This window comes from Cupressus sempervirens, chromosome 10 (genome assembly GCF_028749045.1).
Source record: "Cupressus sempervirens isolate cs-2001-9-10 chromosome 10, ASM2874904v1, whole genome shotgun sequence".
Lineage (NCBI taxonomy): Eukaryota > Viridiplantae > Streptophyta > Pinopsida > Cupressales > Cupressaceae > Cupressus > Cupressus sempervirens.
This window is the reverse complement of record NC_143127.1, coordinates 511025578-511046420: the sequence shown is the minus strand read 5'-3', so window position 1 is coordinate 511046420 and position 20843 is coordinate 511025578. Positions and strand designations below refer to the sequence as shown.

The 20843-nt window shown below is 35.8% G+C and overlaps 1 protein-coding gene across 1 annotated transcript in view; it reads left to right on the top strand.

Annotated features, from left to right (window-relative positions):
• Positions 1 to 20843, top strand: part of LOC149534903 (F-box protein At1g70590-like) — an 88824-nt gene that overhangs the window by 32848 nt on the left and 35133 nt on the right. The window contains exon 3 of the mRNA XM_089804353.1: positions 10348 to 10481. Within this exon, the coding sequence (XP_089660479.1) occupies positions 10348 to 10481 (134 nt within the window). The remainder of the gene's footprint in view (positions 1 to 10347; positions 10482 to 20843) is intronic.

The window sequence follows — 20843 nt, the reverse complement described above, 5'->3', positions numbered from 1 at the left end:
CTAATGATGTCACTTTATCAATACGTACACATGAACGTTTATAAGAATGCACAATAATAATAAAATAATAAATTAGAACTCTTCAACTTCTTAGTCTTTCCCTTTTTATTTCTTCTTTTTAAAAATTCAATTTGATTGGCATTTGAATGGCTTCTTTGTAACTGAAGGTAGCCGAAGAGCCAAGCAACCCTTTTTTATAGTCTCATCGAATGTATTTTTGCCATAACATTTTACCTCTCTGCAACTCGTAAACTTTCCATTGCTTATGTGTTTAAGCTGAGAAGAGACTTCTTAGATTTGTATTGACTTCCAAGGTTTATTATTTGGTTCTCTGTCCTCTCCACATCAACATCTAATCGTGGGACCTTAGCCAGGAAGTGCAGAATCAAGTATTTCCGGCCGCGGGAGGAAAGAACAGCCAACCTCAAGTCACGTAAGATATATAGAAACATATTGAATCCTTTACATCATTTGTTCCAAAATGATATGCCAGTTGTGTTCTGTTATTTCATCTTTCTAGTTAAAGATAACACTGTGCCATAATATTTGCAGTCTGATTTGAGTTTGTTGATAGATATAGTAACATAGCTTCTTAGTTAGAATCCATAGGGTCTGACATTCAAGTCACCTGCTAATCATTAATTATAAAATTATCACAGCCAAGGATATGGAAGATGGAATAATAATGGAAGCCTTTGACTAAAGATTTCTGCTTGAATTTACTTATGATCTTTTCTATACTTTCATCATGCTGAAATGTTAATAATATTATGAAGTCCAAACACTGAGGAATTCATCGACAGGGATGCCATAAGTGGTGAAGAGGTGTGAATCAAAATAGAATGGATTTAATTTCTTTTGCACCTAGGAATCACCAGCATGGTTGCCATAAATGGTGAGGAGGTGTAGATAACCTGCAGAAAATAAGAATGAGATCAGATAACTAAATAACAAATACATGTAATAGCTCATGCTTGTCCTATTGATAAGAAACAATTGTCAAGTCGAGTGGTGGAGATCGGGTCTACGAACCCAACTTTGAAATCCTTGGCCAGGGTAGAAAAAGGCAGATGTACCGATCATGTGATCTTTTTTTGTTTGTCCAGATGCTTCAGTTGTTTTGGGGAATAATTGATAAGACACTCGAACCACCTGATTACTTAGATGGCTGGGCTTAAGAACATCCCAAGCTTGATCCCGAGGTAAGGAGGGCCGTTCTATTAAGTATGGATGTGTGGGAATAAGTATGGTCCGCGGTTGAGAGGTTAAGCCTATGTCAATGCTTCTTCTCTCACCAATGCCGAGGCTTGAACAACAAGACAGAGAGAATTCTTCATCACAACTGTATGTTCTTTTATTTTATTTTTACTTTTAGAATAATGAAAGCTTAATTTGATAATGTAGAAATTTACGCATGTTTAAAAATGTTAGTTGTTACTTTATATTTAGTTGAACATGTTAGATTGATTTTAATGATAACAAAGTAATCATCTGTGTAATTCCTTTATATTTCATTGATGTTAAGATGCAACTAAATTAGATAGCAGTTACTTCTTCCTAGTTTTTAGTTAGTTGAGATTGTTGTCTTGTGAAAGGGATAGATGATAGTTAATTACTAATTGAAATTAGTTAGAAAAATTCGTATGTTACATATGGTATCAGAGTGCTAGGTTCGACACTGAACCTAGGGCACCCTAACTTCTTGAAACTTGAAAGATTTTGGACTAATTACAAGATGCAAGTACGTAAAACACCACGTAAGAAGACATGACACCCCATCTTTTCCTATCTCATAAAAAATATGACTAAATATTACTACACCTGCTGTTCTGTACCTCGAGATAATGAAATTCTTAATCAGGCAATCCAGCGGATGAAGAAAGAAAGAGTCAAGTGGACTTCTGCTAGCAAAGCAACATATAGAAACAAGCTGATTTAAAGGTGGAACGCTCGGCAGAGCAATCCTCTCTAACAGTTTCATAGATCCTGGAGGGTGCAAGATATGTATTAGTCTGAACCAAAATTTAGTGCTGCAAAGCAAGATTAAATGTTATGTTGATGTGAACCTTCTCAATAGAGGAAATTTTGTAAATAAGGTTGCTTAAGTGAAGCAACGAAATAATAAATTAAATTAAGTTATTTGAAATCATGTGTTTGTAAGACTTTTCTTTATTGTAAAAGATCTTTTCTTTTCACAAAATTGACACAATTGTAAAGTAACAAGTGGGAACCCTAAACATAAAAATGAACAGCAACGAGAACATTGTAAATCAAGATATAACTCATGAGAACCCTCAACCTTCTAATGAACTGCTACTCCAGATCTTGCAAGAGACATAACTAAAGTTAGAAACCATGGAAAAAAAAAAAGTGAAATGGCAGCCCAGATAGGGCAGAACCACGAGGAAGCTCAAATCTCACCACCTCCTAGAGCAGAGATAGAAGTCTTTGAACATAATAAAACTCCCTCTTGCAAGCAATTGGAAAAGCAAAAGAAGAAAGAGATGGTAGCTGATTTATCAGCAAACATTAAGAAAATAAAACCACATGAGTTTTTCGGTTATGACTCTGGGGAGGAAGCAGAAGCATGGTTAATTGAGATGGAACAATAATTTGAGATTAGGAATTTCTTTGAAACCTTAAAGTCAGTTTGGGGAATATATCATTTTATCGGAGAAGCTGCAACATGGTGGGGAAATACCAAGTTTGAACAAAACATTAGGACCACTGAGATCACTTGGGAGAAATTTGTGAATATATTTTGAAAACGTTGGCTGCCACAAACTTCTTATGATCAGAAGCTTTTTGATTTCCAAAACTTAAAACAAGGATACATGTCAGTACATAAGTACTGGGAGAGCTTTACTCTATTGCTTAAATACATGCCACCTTATTAACAAGACACTAATTTGAAGGTGAGGAAATTCATCATGGGATTGAACAATAGTATAGGAGGAGCTATTGATGTTCTCGGCTCCCCGAACCATGGAAGAGGCCCTAGAGAAGGCTGTTCGGCAAGAACACAAGATCAGAAAGGATGACTCCATCTAAGACAACAAAAGGAAGACAACCTGGAATCCAGATGGTGCTGATTTCAAGCCTCAGAAAAAGCAATTTAAGGACTACAAAAACAACAAACTAGAGTTAAAGAGCAATGGGGCAAAGGATGCCAAAAGCAATTATTATACGAATAAAAACAACAAGAATAATGAAAAGAGAGGACCACCAGGAGGATGTTTTAACTGTGGACGAGATCATTATTTAAAACAATGCCCCATTAAACCCAACGTCAGCCAGCCACAACAACCACCTTTACCACAACAGCAACAAGTTTTTCAGCAAAGGATTCACACAACTCTGGTTAATAGACAAGCTGAACAACAGATAGGCCCCATTGAAACTCCAAGTAAGATTTACGGGAACCCTGTGTCCATATTAATTGATATTGGAGCATCTAAATGTTTTATATCACCTAAACTGTTAAGTAGGTTTCCGAAAAGATCTAATTTTATGGCAAAACCATGGACAGTCGAGTATGTGAACTAGTCAAGGGCTAAGGTAGAGCAATGCCTATTTGAAGCTTAGGTCGACTTTTCGAATTTCTCAACGGAATTGAACTTATATGTAGCACCTCTAGTGTCATACGACATTATCGTAGGAATTAATTGGCTTAGTGAACATAAGGCCAAAGTAGATTGTCTTGCCAAAACTGTAAACTGTGTGGATGATCAAGGCAGACCAACAAGCATTTTAGGGATTAAACATGAAATTAGATCAAAACAGATTTTTGCAATGCAACTTAAGAGATATGGGAGAAAGGGTTGTGAGATTTTCGTAGTTAGGATTGAGGATACAAGGGAACCTAAAACCACCACTTATGGGGATGACTACATTTATGAAGATGGAGAAATCAAACAAAAGTTAAGAGAGTCCTTCGAAGAAAAATACCCTTATTTGAAGAATTATCAAGATGTGTTTCTTGAGGAACTTCCTAGACTACCCCCTTCCCGAGCATTTGATTTTACCATAGACTTGATACCAGGAGCGGAACCCATATCCCGGGCCCCGTATAGAATGACAACTACAGAATTAATGGAATTACAGATTCAACTTTAGGATATGTTAGATAAGAAGTTGATTTGGCCTAGTGTCTCACCATGGGGAGCCCCAGTGCTGTTTGTAAGGAAGAAGGATGGAACCATGAGATTATGTATAGATTGCAGGATGCTTAATAAAGTCACCATCAAAAACTGGTAACCATTGCCGAGGATAGATGATCTTTTTGATCAAATGAAGGATGCAACAGTATTTCAAAAATTGACTTAAGGTTAGGATACCATCAACTTCGAATAAAAGATGAGGATATACATAAAACCGCATTCAAAACCAGGTATGGACATTACGAGTTTACAGTGTTGCCTTTCGGGTTAACCAATGCCCCAACAACTTTCATGAATTTAATGAACAGTATATTTTAGGATTGTCTAGACAAGTTTGTTTTGGTCTTTATAGATGACATTTTAATAGATTCTAAGAATGAAGAAGAACATTAGAGGCACTTAGAAATAGTTCTGCAAAGATTAAGAGAACACAAGCTATATGGGAAATTATCTAAGTGTACTTTTTACCAAAAGGAAATTCAGTATCTAGGGCATATTATATTAGCTTAGGGTATAGCAGTGGATCCATCTAAGATAAAAGCGATTAAGGAATGACCCATACCTAGAAATGTATCCGAAGTTAGGAGCTTTGTGGGGTTAGCAAGGTTCTATAGAAAGTTTGTCAATTTTTTTTGAAGGATAGCCTATCCGATCACTTCACTTCAGAGAAAAAGAAAGAAATTTATTTGGACAGAGGAGTGTCAATCAGCCTTTGAGTTTCTGAAAGAAAAATTGACTACAACACCTATTCTGAGGGTACCCGATCAACAAAAGCAGTTTATAGTTATAATAGATGCATCCGGAGAAGGATTAGGAGGCGTGTTAATGCAGGATGAACAAGTTATTGATTATGAATCTAGGAAACTGAAAAATTATGAACAAAATTACGCACCCCATGATCTTGAATTAGCAACAATTGTGCATGCCTTGCAAATGTGGAGACATTACTTAATCGGAAAACCTTTTGAGCTTAGGTTTGATCATCATAGTTTGAAATATATTTTCACCCAATCGAATCTTAATGCTAGACAAAGGAGGTGGCTGGAATTCTTAGCAGATTATGAGTTCGACATAAGTTATATTAAAGGCAAGGAAAACAAGGCGACAGATGCCTTAAGCCGGAGAAGACACATCTTGGCGATAACTACTGTAAACTTCAGGTTGAGGGATCAAATTTTACAACACTTGGAGCGTGATGAGTTTTATATAGAAATCAGCTTAGCTCTTATCAGAGACTCGCAAGATCCTAAGTATTCAGAGTTTAGCTTAGAAGAGGATGGATTATTAAGATATCGCCACAAAATCTATGTGCCCAACGACTCTGAACTCCGAAGATTGATTTTAGGTGAATTTCATTCAGCCTCATATTTAGGACATCCGAGAGCAACAAAAATGTTATCTGATATAAAACCTCTATATTTCTGGAAGGGGATGAAAAGGGAGATCATCGAGTTTGTAGCAAGATGTTTGGAATGCCAGAGAGTAAAAGCAGAACATCGATACCCAGTAGGTCTTTTGCACCCAAATGAAGTACTCGAATGGAAATGGCAGTTAATATCCATGGATTTCGTACAAGGGTTACCTATGACACGGAATCGACACAACAATATTTTGGTTGTGATTGACAGATTGACGAAGGTTGTCATTTTATACCAGGAAATTTAACCGATGGAGCACTCGAGATTGCCCATAAGTTCATAAATATTTTTAGGGTGCACAAAATTCTAGAGAAAATTATTTCAGATAGGGATGCTAGGAGAATGTCTAGATTTTGGCAAACATTATTTACAGCTCTAGGCACCAAGTTGAACATTAGCTCAACCTATCATCTTGAGACAGATGGTCAGACAGTTAGGGTAAATCAAGTATTAGAAGATCTCCTAAGAGTATATTGTATGGATCGACAATACCAATGGGAAACATACTTACCCTTGGTAGAATTTGCATATAATAACTCCTATCAGTCCACCATTAAAATGGCTTCTTTTGAGGTCTTGTACGGTTGTAAATGCAGAACTCCAGTGAGTTGGAATCGGTTTGAAGATAGAATCATTGTTGGGCTTGAAATACTTCAGGAAATGAAGGAACAGGTAATTCAGATTCGTCAAAGGTTAAAGGAAGCAAACGATAGACAAAAGAGTTATGTTGATGCCAGAAGAACACCTAGAGAATTCTTAGTAGGGGACAAGTTGTTACTAAGGGTTAAGCCTCAGAAAAGTACAATCAAGTCTGGCAAAAATGCTAAACTAGCCCTGAGATATGTGGGGACACTTTGAAGTTTTGGAAGTTGTGAACCTAGTAGCTTACAGGATTGCTTTACCACCAGCCCTTGCCAAGATGCATGACGTCTTCCATGTGTCATATCTTAAAAAGTATATTACCCACCATGAACATATGATTGATTGGAAGTTATTGTAGGTATGCGCATCAGGGGTGGTAGAGGTAAGACCGCTCAAAATACTCGAGGTACGTAAGCTACGCTTACGAAATTGGGAAGTAACGCAGTGCAAGGTCCAGTGGGACCAATATGTTGAAGATAATGCCACCTAGGAGGATTATCATGATATTTTTCAAAGATATCCCTATCTTTTCTTTGAAATTGAAAACTGAATATTTCTTTTTTCTTCTTGTATAATTGACTAAGAACTACTTAAGTTTGCTATTGTGTTCATCGAGGAGGATGAAAAATCTAAGGGGGTGGGTATGTTACATCCCAAATTTTGCCCTAAGTTTTAAATTGATCATAGCCGTTGGTTTAACGAATTATTTCTTTCATGATCATGTGAAACAAGTTAGTTAATTATAGACGTATCAATTTATTTTTTTCCTGATCATGTGAAGTAAGTTAGTTCATTATAGATGTTGTATCAATTTATTTCTTTCTTGATCATGTGAAGTGAGTTAGTTAATTATATACGTTGTATCAACTGATAATGAGTTGTTGCATTCATGATCATGTGAAATGAGCTAGTTATTATAGACGTTGATGAAATCTATAACTATCACTGGATGATCGACAATGGTTTTGAATTAACAATTAATATATCTTTGAATTAATGTCTTGGCGAGAATGTTTTGTTTGGGTGATTGCAGGAAGAAGACTGAAGAGAGGGGAAGCATTGCTAAACGCGATCATCGGAAGGGGATGGTTGATTGGTCCAGTCATCGGGATCGACAGGTTTGACCTAAGACTACCTTGGGAAGGATACTGAGACTTGACAACATGTTGCATTATAGGATCGCATGAGCTACTAGGAAAAAAATATAATAAAAACTTAAATAATGTAAATTAAAAAGGTGAAATTCATACCTTTGAAGATTTATTATTTGAATTTATTATTTAATCATTATTATACACCTTCAAATACGAACACATGTATATAAAAATAAGGTGACACCAATAAATTATAAGTTTATAATCTAATGATGTCACTTTATCAATACATACACATGAACGTTTATAAGAATGCACAATAATAAAAAAATAATAAATTAAAATTCTTTAACTTCTTATTCTTTCCCTCTTTATTTCTTCTTTTTAAAAATTCGATTTGATTGGCATTCGAATGGCTTCTTTGTAACTGAAGGTAGCTGAAGAGCCAAGCAACCATTTTTTATAGTCTCATCGAATGTATTTTTGCCATAACATTTTACCTCTCTGCAACTCGTAACCTTTCCATTGCTTATGCATTTAAGCTGAGAATAGACTTCTGAGATTTGTATTGACTTCCAAGGTTTATTATCTAGTTCTTTGTGTTGTCCATGTCAACATCTAACTGTGGGACCTTAGCTAGGAAGTGTAGAATCAAGTATGTCACGTAAGATATACAGAAACATATTGAATCCTTTACGTCCTTTGTTCCTAAATGATATGCTAGTCGTGTTCTGTTTTTCATCTTTCTAGTTAAAGATAACACCGTGCCATAATATTTGTAGTCTGATTTGAGTTTGCCGATAGATATATGAACATAGCTTCTTAGTCAGAATCCATAGGGTTTGACATTCAAGTCACCTGCTAATCATTAATTATAAAATTATCATAGCCAAGGATATGGAAGATGGAATAATAACGAAAGCCTTTGAGTAAAGATTTCTGCCCGAATTTACTTCTGATCTTTTCTATATTTTCATCATTCTGAAATGTTAATATATTATGAAGTCCAAACACCGAGGAATTCACCGACAGGGATGCCATAAGTGGTGAAGAGGTGTGAATCAAAATAGAATGGATTTATTTTCTTTTGCACCTAGGAATCACTGGCGTGGTTTCCATAAATGGTGAGGAGGTGTAGATAACCTGTAGAAAATAGGAATGAGATCAGATAACTAAATAAAAAATACATGTAATAGCGCATGCTTGTCCTATTGATGAGAAACAATTGTCAAGTCGAGTGGTGGAGATCGGGTCTATGAACCCAACTTTGAAATCCTTGGCCAGGGTAGAAAAAGGCAGATGTGCCGATCATGTGATCTTTTTTTGTTTGTCCAGATGCTTCAGTTATTTTGGAGAATAACCGATAAGACACTCAAACCACCTGATTACTCAGATGGCTGGACTTAAGAACATCCCAAGCTTGATCCCGAGGTAGGGAGGGCCATTCTATTAAGTAAGGATGTGTGGGGATAAGTATGGTCCGCGGTTGGGAGGTTAAGCCTATGTTAATGCTTCTTGTCTCATCAATGCTGAGGCTTGAACAACAAGACAAAGAGAATTCTTCATCATAACTGTATGTTCTTTTCTTTTATTTTTACTTTTAGAATAGTGAAAGCTTAATTTGATAATGTAGAAATTTACGCATGTTTAAAAATGTTAGTTGTTACTTTATATTCAGTTGAACATGTTAGATTGATTTTAATGATAACGAAGTAATCATCTATGTAATTCCTTTATATTTCATTGATGTTAAGATGCAACTAAATTAGATAGCAATTATTTCTTCCTAGTTTTAGTTAGTTAGTTGAGATCATTGTCTTGTGAAAGGGATCGATGATAGTTAAATACTGATTGAAATTAGTTAGGAAAATTCGTATGTTACACACAAAAAGGGAAGTGTAAAGAAATGGAGGAGAGGGGTTGTCCCTGAAGCTTCCCCTGTTTGGAAAATGCATTTCTTTGTATTCCATTCCTTTAAAGCTGGCATTTATTATGGAAACCTCATAGGTTTGGGGCTATTTTGGGTGCACATGGCTTAATAGATCTAAAAGGGCTATTTTTATAAATGTTTCTCAATTATCTTATTCAAAATCATATCTGTTTTCTGTTTTGTGATACTAAGCTTTCAGTGGTTGTTGGGGTTGAAGAAGAAATTGTTGAGTGCTTCTTCAATACAACCAACGAGGATTACTCTAAAACCAACAGCAATTCCAGGAGATGCAAGCTCTCGAGAGGCTTTTCGATTACCTGCAGTAACTACCTAGATAGTCATAGCATGGTCTGGTAGTTAAGATAAATGAAACTATAGTTGCACTGCATGCTATACAACCTTTCCCCACCCATATAGAACTTAATTTTATGCATTGTTCCATTGCTCCCTTTCCCGTGTCTGTATAGTTTGTTCAGGAATTAAATAAGGAAATAGATGCTAGGAGATACTATGAGTTGTGTTATACATAGCAATTCTTTTCTTTCTTTAAATGTTTGATAACTGAACAAATTGGGAACTATCTAAATCTTGAGATAGAAAGTGATTATGGTTGGAAAATTATGCACAGAGTGTTAATTCTAAAATATTCGCCATCATTTCATCCACCATTCGGGTCTGAATCTTGTTGATGTTTATGCAAAGCTTGACAATTCACCACACATCTAAGATTGAATTGTTGGACAGAGTATGATTATTCCTCGTGCATGCAACATTATAAAAATATTTATAGATGTATGTTTTAATTGGTGGTTTTGAAGGATGGTTGCTGTGCTGTTAGACCTTAACAATCTCAACTATGCTGTTATAGATTGTATTTGCCAAGTTATTTTGGCTTGTAAATATAGAGTTGTAAGATGTTTTTTTCCCTGAAATCCAACCCTTTATATTCTTTTGCTATATATTGCAAGAAACTTGTAGTTTATTTATTTGTGCTTGGAGATACATTTGTATTTGCAAGTATAGAGAAGAATGAGTTCTGTTTATGTGTTGTTCACATCAGAAGATCTAGTCATTTTCTCATACTAGTTGCCACTTACATGCAGTGGGGCCTTCTCACTCTCAAGAGGCTGTGAAATGGTTCTATCGAGCTGCTTTTGCAGGGCATGTACGAGCTCAATATAGCCTTGCCCTTTGTCTTCAGCAAGGCCGAGGTGTAGAATGCAATCCCATGAAAGCAGTGGGTGGACTATCCTTGTATGCAAATGCACATTTGTATTATTGAGCTATATTAACTGTTTCATTAAAAAATTATTTAGTCTAGATGGAAAAGAGTGTACTTGTCTTATTAAATTGCTTTCAAATTAATATCTTGTTCATGGGAAACAAAGCACAAGGTATTGCCAATCATATTGCTTTTCTTCTCTAGGCAATTTTGAGCAACCTAAATACTCCATATGGTTTGTCTTTTTTGAGATTTTGAAGCTAGTAGCTTATATTGCATTCCTATTTTTGTTTAGAGACCTATTTGAAAACCTTATCAATTAGAAGAAATTTGTTTTGACCTACCAAATGTATATGTAAAGCGTGCTTTACTCTTCCATCACCTCATTCTGAGATAGCAAGCATCAATATGTGGAAATAGTTATGCCGTTTGCTCATTGAGGTTTATACTTTCATCTTCTGTTTAAATACTATATATAGCACCGGTGTCTATCTGATGCATTGTCGAATATTGGCATATAATGTCAGTGCTTTTCTTGTTTGTATGGGGTAAACTTTTGTAGTAAAATGAATTCATTTATTCTAGTAAAGTTGTGCGGAAGTCTAGAAGTTATGTGCCTTAAATTGCTCTCTCAAATACTGCATCTTTATGATTCAGGAGTATAATTAATAGTCTCTATTGGTTTCGCTTATTATTTCTCACCTATTTTTGGTTTCAGTCATAATTCAAAAACTAATGAGCATGGCAAACCCAAATTTTGATTCAGACTCCAGAGTAAACAAAAAATTGGTGTGTTACACAAATACATTATTGAAAATTAACCTAGATAACGTATGAGAAACATAATGTCTCAAATTAGAATATGACATCAATAAAAGACGTCTGACAGATTTGCACGTGTATAGGATTGGGTTTCTAAGATTTGAGGGTGTAAATAATGAGTCCCCAGTGACAAATTTTATCTTTTTAATTTGTTTGTAAGAAAGCAAGCTTTGTGAAAGGAATAAGACAGGAAATAAATCTGCTTAGTGTGAATTGAATGCTCAATGTGCAATATGCTATGCCAAAAGATATTGCAAGTGAGATAAAATAAAATTAAGAAATTTGTGGAGTGATGTTTTTCAACACATGTATTCAGCTAAACATCTTTACCAGAGAATTCATTCTTGGATGAAAACTAATTGAAAGAGTGAATCAGGGGCCGAGGCTTTGCCAGGTTTTGATGAACAAGAAGACAACTATTTTGGAAATAAAAACTCAAAACCTACCTACAGTAATACTATATACCTATCAATAGAAACGAGTCTTTTCAAGAAATCCTGGCTTACACAGTCTCAAGGGAAAAGCAAAGGTTTTATAGAAAATATTGCAAGAAGTGCACAAGTAATCAAAGGAATGTAGAAGAAATATGGAGACAGTCTGCGTGTGCAATGTAAAATTCAATGTTCAACCAAGTCAAATCCAAAATTTTGAGTTTGAAGCTTTGGTTGATTCCAAATTTCCAGGAACTTGTACAAAATGTGTTTATTTCTCCTCAAAGAAAGATAGATGAACTATTGGAAAATTTTGTAGTGGCATTTTCATTCCTTCATACCAGTTTTGGTTCAAAATTTGGCATGGAAAACAAATAAATCCCTAGGAAGTAGCTCATATAATGAATTGAAGAAGTAGACTGTTTAAACCATTGTCTTGGATGATATTTGTGCACTAGGTGTTTCTTCTAAAGTTGTAAGGACATCTCTGCTTATCCAAAGCTTGCAACTCTTGTTCAATGCTTCAACAATTGAGAACTGGCGAACTGGATTCTGATTGGATTATCATTAATCAAATTGAGAAATAGCTAAACATGTGCGAAGATATTTAGTTGGAACAATAGACTTAATCCAGAGATATATTCCTGCCAACCAGAAAATAGCTGAAACCACAGCAAGGCCGGCACAGTTTGGTTGTTGAAAATTGATAAAGAGATATCCTGGAATCGAGGGGTAGGGAAGCTATGCTGAGTTTTGTCCGACCTTAATTTATGTGACTAATACATCTACAGACCTCAGACATTAAGTAGGAATTTTGTACTTTGATGCAGTTGGATTTATGGATGCTATGGATTATTATCACTGTTTTTGGTAACATTTTAGATGAATGGATGTATATCATTGCATGTGACTTATTTGGAAATTTGTACAATAATATGTTTTCTGGATTTATTCCATTTCTTGATATTTTACATTTTTATATATAAGATATGATATTATGGATGCTATCGATTATTATCACAGACTTGCACAATATTTTAGATGAATAAATGTTTATCCTCATGAATTACTATTTGTGAATTTGTAGAGTACATTTTTCAGAGTACTCTACTTATTTAAATTTTAAATTTCCATACTTAACGTATCATTATCTTATAATTACCATCACCAGTTAGAGGGGCTTTACAGCTCCATGGGTAGTCGAATGACTGGAGTTGGTTCTGAGGTGGCTTTAGAGACAGGCACTTTGAGATAGAGAGAACTTTATAGTGAGAAACCTTGCAGAGATTGCTTTCCAATTATTGCATGTGTGACACATTCTATAGACATTGGAAATGTTGGACAAAGTAGATTGACTGGGTTGACTTAATTTAATGATGTGGTGTCATGGTGAAGTGTCCTGATTAGATAACATTGAAAGGGTACTATTGTCTTGGAATTTCATATATTAAAAGGTAAATTCGTAATATTGAAAAATATTGCTAAAATAATGTGAAGTGAAAGCTGAAAGAGGAGCTGCTTCAAGTGATTGCAACCTCGGACAGCGAGATGCCAATCTTGACATTAGTATTGCAGAAAAAGAGGCCAAAGTTGTTAATGCCTGATGGGAAAATCTATCAAGAAATTAATAGTTACACTGTGCAAAAAGTAAGGTATGAAGAATGGGATCTTAACATGGCCTAGAGGAGATCAAATGACATTTGGTGAGTGCAATCTCCATGCTCTATGCAGCTACACCCTGCAAACTCCTCCACACGTCATCTGAACTCAAAGACACATTCCTTGCTGTTCATTTGACACCACTGGGCTCTCAAATTGAGATCATATGCCAGTTCACTAACTTTTGAGATCCTCCTACTGAGAAGGGTCAGGAGCCAGCAGAATCATTGTAGAACTTTGTGCCATGGGAGTGTCGGAGTAGACATTGATAACATAATAGACATGTTGCACAATAAACCCGATGATGTTGCATTTAATTAGATGATGGGTATAAATACTTGGATCTCATAACAAGTCTTGGTCAACAAACTATGAGAGAACTGAATTGTACCTTAGACTTAAAACAAGCTTGTAACAAATAAACAAATTATTAACAAACCAAAAACAAATGGGGCACATACACACACACACACACACCCAAATACCCGATGATGTTGCACTGAATTAGATGATGCATATAAATACCCTGAAATCATAATAAGTCTTGCTCAACAAACTATGAGAAAATTGAATTGTACCATAAAATAAAACCCAAACCTCTTAACAAGTAAACAAACTTTACGCACACACACACAAACAATATTTATCTAAATATATTGCTAAAAGATAAAATAAAATATCACAGGGTTTAACCATGAAATATAAATAAAATATAAAGATAATAAGTTTTATTTGGAAAAACACATAGCTAAAAACAAAAACATAACTTAAAATACACACACAAAATATTAATTTAGGTATATTGCTAAAAGTTCCATAGTTGGAAAACTTGCCAAGCCCCTCAAAAGTTCAATCGGGAAAAACTTGGCGATTTAAAAAAAAACTCCGGAAAAACTCGAGAACCTAAAAAACCGCTGAAATTTAATTAAAAATACATTTATTTTGCAAAATTTAATGAGAAGATGCATCTAATAAGTTAATTAAAGACAATACAAAAGAAACAGACAGAGTTTAGATATATATAAATGCATAGTGCGTACAAAATTGCATTCTCATGCGGAATGCTCATGGTAGGAAGCAAAATAGTAAATAGTTTCAATCTGTCAAACTAGAAGTAAATACTAAAAGTCTAAATACATCAATACAATGTCAATGACTCAATCACATCTTCCTCTTTCCACTTGCACTAGTAGGAAAGCGAGGGGGTCTAGTCCTAGAAGAAGTGCCCTGCACTGGGATAGGGTGTGAGCTGCGTGACTGTGAACTTTGTGGCTGTGCCCCCTCGCTCGACGTCCCTACTAACTGGCTCGGCGTCCTAGAAGAGGATGCATCTCCTCCTAATGGTAATGCCCGATCCTCGCCTGAATCATCATCGTCCTCGTCCTCGTCCTCGTCCTCATCCTCAATGTCATCCATAGTGGACTGAAAATCAGCATCAGCCTCCCCCTCCATGGCCTGCCTCTCCAAATCAGCGATCTCATCTGGTGCAAACAATGGACATGGCTCCTGTGCTGTCCAATCAGAATAAGGATCTATCTCATCTAGATCAAGTGGACCAGGTAGTTCTAAGAACTGTGTCTTTTTTATGCGCAACTTAAGATTATAGTGCACATAAACAAGGTCATTAAGCCGTTTTTGAGTCATTCTGTTTCTTTTCTTTGTGTGGATGGACTCAAATAAGCTCCAATTGCGCTCACAATGGGATGAGCTACAAGGTTGGGATAGGACTCTGAGAGCAAATTTCCTAAAATTGGGGGTATTGCCACCCCAACTTGCCCACCAAGCATCTGCAAAACAAAATAAAAAAAGTTAAAGAACAATAAAAAAAAATTCAAAAGCACAACTTATCAATTAGCAAAAGTTTTAAAGTTTGACGCTTTACCTGGTGCTTGAGTAGATCTTGCTCTCTTTGCTAGCATAGAAGAGAACAAAGGACCCCTCGATTCTACATAGATTTGTTGTTCGGTCACAATAAGGTCTCTCTCCTTTTCACTTGATATCATTCTCTCAATGCATTTAGAGAGACCTTCCATGACCTCTCCATTAGGATTTGAGTAGGAATCATCAGCCCAAAAACAAATAAAAAATGATATCAAGTCTTACTATACAACTTTAAAAAGTAAAGTAAAATAAAGTCTTAGTAAAATCCCAACTTCAAGGACAATCAATTATCATAGTACCTGAATTTGAGATTGAGGAAGTAGCCTGTTGCATGAATAGGTTGGTAGAGCATATTGTTCCACCTCCTATCAATTATTTCCCAAATGGGGTCAAATCTGAGACTGTCCCCATGATAGTAACTTCTAACAGCCTCTTTTGCCCTATCCATGGCCTCATAAAGACCTCCGATTGGGGATTGCTGACCATCACATATGCGCAAGGCTAGAACCAGGGGCAAAGACATCTACATTTGAAATTTGAAAAATACAAATTAGTTAATAACATAGTAAGTTATGAATTGATAATGAAACTTGAATAAACTAAAAATATAATGTTTTGATTTTTTAAGTTACCTCCACAATCTCCTTAGCCTTTGCAAAAAAGCTATCATCAAAGACTATCCGTGCCACAACCTCTCCTTCGGGCTTCTTTGAGTAAGGTGAAGCAACCCAATCAACACACACAAACATTTGCTTCAAAGCCAATATGTGGTCAAGAATACTTTGCAACGTCAAGAAGACCGTTGCAAACCTTGTCATAGCAGGTCTCATCAAATCTTTGCCTTTAGTGGCTTTTCTCATCAAACTGAGAACCCATGGGTGATTATAGATATATTTCGTGACTCACCTAGCATCTTCCACAACTGGACTCACCCAATCAAGTTTTTCTATGTCCTCCAAAAGAAGGTCAAGGACATGTGCTGCACAAGGTGACCAAAAAAGTGTGGGATGCCTCTCTTGGAGGATTCTACCTAAAAGATTAGCAAAATATCAATAATCAGTAACAAACTTTCCATATTTAGTATTTACAAATTACATCAAATATAAATTGAATAATACCATAGCATTACATTCATGATTCATATTGATTCGAATATAAAAAAATTAAATTTACCTGCTGCCACATATGCTGCTGCATTATCCATGATTATTTGCACCACATTCTCTATTCCCACCTCCATGACAACATTCTCCAACATTAAAGCCAATGTGGCTGCATTTTTCACTTTGGTGGAGGCACCGATAGATTTCCAAAACACCACATCATCTTTTGCAAGCAACCAAGAAATTAATAATGGTTCTACTTCTTCCATCTGTCCACCCATCAGATAAAATGGTGCAGCCATACTTCTTCTACTCTTTCTTTTGGTCTTCTATCAATAATGTTGCCCTACCAACCGCTTTGTCAAGCAACCTACAAAATTTAGGTGTAATATTAAAGAAAGTGTAAGTGTTAGTAAAAAATAGGAAATAAGTTATAACAATTAAGATTTAAAATATAACAATGAACTCAAGTGAATCACAATTATTTACAATTACTAAAATTTAAATAGTAAAATACTAACCTTCCACTCATATCTTTGCGATTAGGCAGCTTGTACCTTTTGCCTGATATTGTTATTGCATTCACCATATTGACCCAATAGGGACTATCAGCGGCATTCATTGAGATATTGTTGAAAAATCAAAAATCAGATGCTGCAATATCAGTTTGCTCATGCACCTCCTTAAACCATGCAGTGCCCTCTAATGATGGCTGTGCTCCAGGTGTGTTCCTGGGCACAAAATAACCCACTATCCCTGATGGGGATCCGGATGGTGATGAAGACGTAGGAGATGTAGAAGAAGTGGAACCGGTAAAAGAGAAATTTTGTTTGCGGATCCGTGGGCCACGAAGAGATCCTGGTATGTTCTCAAGTGCTTCTTCTTCCTCTTGCATATCAAAAGGAGCTCCTTCAGATTCAGCTATGGCTGCCCTCATAGCTAATTTTGCCCTCCCTCTATTCAATTTTTTCTCTTCAACAGTTGCAAGTAGGGCATTGATGAATCTTTTTTCTTCATCAGTTACCTTGAGATAAGGATTTGAATCATGTTCCTTTATGCCTGCAAGGTGGTATTTGAGGCGGTTTATGCCTTTAGAAATAATTCTCTCATATGGAATGCATATCACTTTCCCAACATCATTTGGAGCTTCATAGGCAAACCGCCATGTCTTATCTCTTGCATTTTTAGGCCGAGTGCCTATATATCCAGATGGGCATGGTGTTTGTGGCTACTCTTCTTGCGGATTTGTCATTTTTTTTTATGCTTGACCGCCGCCCTACACATAAATTTATAGAAAAATGAATAAACAAAGTTAGAACTTAGAAGCTAGAAGTTTAGAACAACTAGGGTTTCAACTTTCAAATGATTTGAAATCATTTACAAACAACAACAAAAACAATATAAACTTTGCTTAAAAGTTAAAACTATAAAAAGTTTTCAAACAACGATAAGATGAACATACCTGGAAAGAAATTTCTCTTCCAAATCCCATTAGAATCCTCCAAAATCCACTCCAATCTGCCTTGAATCACTTGCAATCAGCTAAAACCTTCTTTGCTCCACACAAATGAAAGAAACAATGCAAAAAACAATGCATTTTGACCTATTTAGGCGTCACTGGCTGTGGGTTCTCAGAACCGCGAGTTTTTGGTTGAAACTTGCTGATTAATCGGCGATTTTTTGGACACCTGCCAAGTTTTTGGCCAGGCGAGTTTTTGGCCCATTTACTCGCCGTCCCAGAATACTTGGCGAGTGTTTAAAACTCGCTGAGTAACCGGCAAGTCTTCCATCTATGGCTAAAACCATAAAATAAAATATCATGTGGTTTAAGATGGGCACTAGAAACCCTGAATCTTGAAATTCTCAGGACGGGTTTTCATTTTGTGTCATCTGTACAGTGCCATTGAAATGTCGAAACAGGGATTGGAATGCCCTATCTCTGTAATGCATAGTAGTGGGTTATTGACGAAATTGGATAGAAGGAAAACCGCCATTATGATGGTATTTAGGGGGGCGCAGGGGGGGGGGGTATGTTAGGGTGGTTTTATGAAAGTTGGTTTATACTTTAACAGATAATGTATTTAATTTTATTTATATTTATAAAAACCATACTATTTCCAAGGAAAAATTATGTGGTTTAACATAAAATATAAAGATAAATAATTTTATTTGGAAAAAAAGTTAAAGACAAAAACAAAACTTTTGTTTGTGTAAAAAACCTGCTTTCTCAAATGTGTTACCCCCATTTGACATTTGGATCCATCTATTGCACTATGATGGGTCCATATGTTCCTGCTGTCAGAAGAACTCATTGTTGCTTGACAAGTGACTATAGTTTGGTGCCGAAAGAGGCTTAGGATAGAGGGTTGGATCATAGGAGCGCAGGAGTTTTGCTTAACCCATCCCTGTGAAGCAATTGGACAAGGCAGAGCGTCCACTTCCGGGGTTTCATTATAGACGGGCTGGAAAGAAAACTATGCCCTCTATCTATACGAAACTTATGCGAATCTCAACAAATCTTTTATCCTGTTTTGTAGTCTGCTGAATGTTGAACTCCATGGCTGAAAATCTCTGAACTCTGTGACATAGTATACACACACACACACACACACACACACACTTATATACATATATGTATATGTATTTGTGTATGTATGTGTATGTATCAGACACACACACACACGTGTATGTATTTTAATTGTTTTTGTATACATATATAAATATGCATGCTTATATATCTGTTTACACAAAGATCATATATATAAACTAGTTTCACAATCCATAGTTCTGATTATCATAATTTTGAATTCTCCGAAAGAGAAATAACAATAATACAGTAATTATTGCTTGGTACCAAACGATTACGCAGTCAGAGACATGTTTTTTAAACAGTCAAGTAATGCAGGCTCAGCAGACTAAACAATAATTTAATCTTGATAAGAAAGATATGAAAGCACAACACTTCGTAGATTTATGCTCATTTACATTAAATCCATGGAAAGCAATTATTAGTGCGTGATTGTGTGTGCACATTCTCAACTCTTGATGAGCATGGCTTTTTGTCTCACATATTCTTCTCTTTTTTTGATGATTCACACCCTTTTCCCCTTAAGGGTAAACACCATCCAGGATCCAACTTTTTAACTCTATAGGAAGTAGTTACACCGATATCAAAACACGTGCAGATATATTAACATAATTTATTTACATGTCACATGTGATATTGACAAGATCATTGACTGTATAATTTTATCATTTCACATTTTATACTTACTTGACATAATGATTAACCAACACATCTTTTTTGATCAAAATTTATATTGTCAAGCCCAACATTGAAATACACAATAAAATTGTAGTCTAGAGGATCATGAAAAATGGGATATAGCACCACTTCTTTTCTCTAGTATAATTATCTTCTTATTAATGGCCTTTCCTAGGATCTCTCGTCTGCAGGCTACATTTCTTCCTTCCCAATTCAAGGTTAAATAATCATTAGTTGTTAGCCCAATTATGGACCCCGATTTAAAATTTCAAAACCCACCTACTTTTCATATTCATAATGGTCAGAAATCAAGTATGTGTCTTTTCTTACTGATCTTTTGCAAAAAGAAAGCATTTCAAAGATGATTATATTCAAGTTGAACCAGGTTCAGATGGGTTCAAAAGGTTTAGCCAGGTTCACATCAATTCAGTGTGGTTTCTACTGGTTTGAGCACCTTAAATCAGAGGTTCAAAGTTCAACATCAAGGTTCAGTTCATGCAATCCAAAATGCAGATTCAGATGCACAGGTGGAGACAGGTTCAAAGCCCCAAATATGAAGTTCTATCCCTGATAACAGAATTTGATGAAATCTTGTGAGGTTCAGCTGTTAAAGGGCAAAGGCATCATTGGGGAATATACTACAATGACATTTTAACATGGTGGACTTTAGACATCCTCTGTTCACATTCCTGAAATTCATCACCGTCAGTTTGTGGAAACATGAAAGCCAAGCATGATGTACAGATTCAGAAGGAAACCCTAAGGGATGTAGTGTCAAGCCCTTGAGCATCGTTTATACATCTACATTTTGAGACTGGCTGATGAAAACCGGGCATATAGTTTCAAAGGAGTCATTGACAATAGGTTCAGTGATTAATTGGAAGACCACTCCTATGAGTTACAAAGTACCCAAATACAACAGACAGGGCATAGTGCATGCGATAGACAGATTCCTCATTTACAATTCATATGGTGTTTCATTTATGCTCTGTAAGGGGGAAAGTCTTATTCTAAAGGGTGTCAAAAGTCTCGGCCCTTCTCAATTACCAGAAATGACACAATTCATCATTGTCTAATTCTGATACGGATGAGCATATTTTCACTGCATTCCATGGCCCGATACATGTAGAAATTTGATGTCACTGCAATGCACAGGTCCAACTGAACTACAATTTCAAACATTCAGAAACACATACATTGGCAACAGAACTCCTCT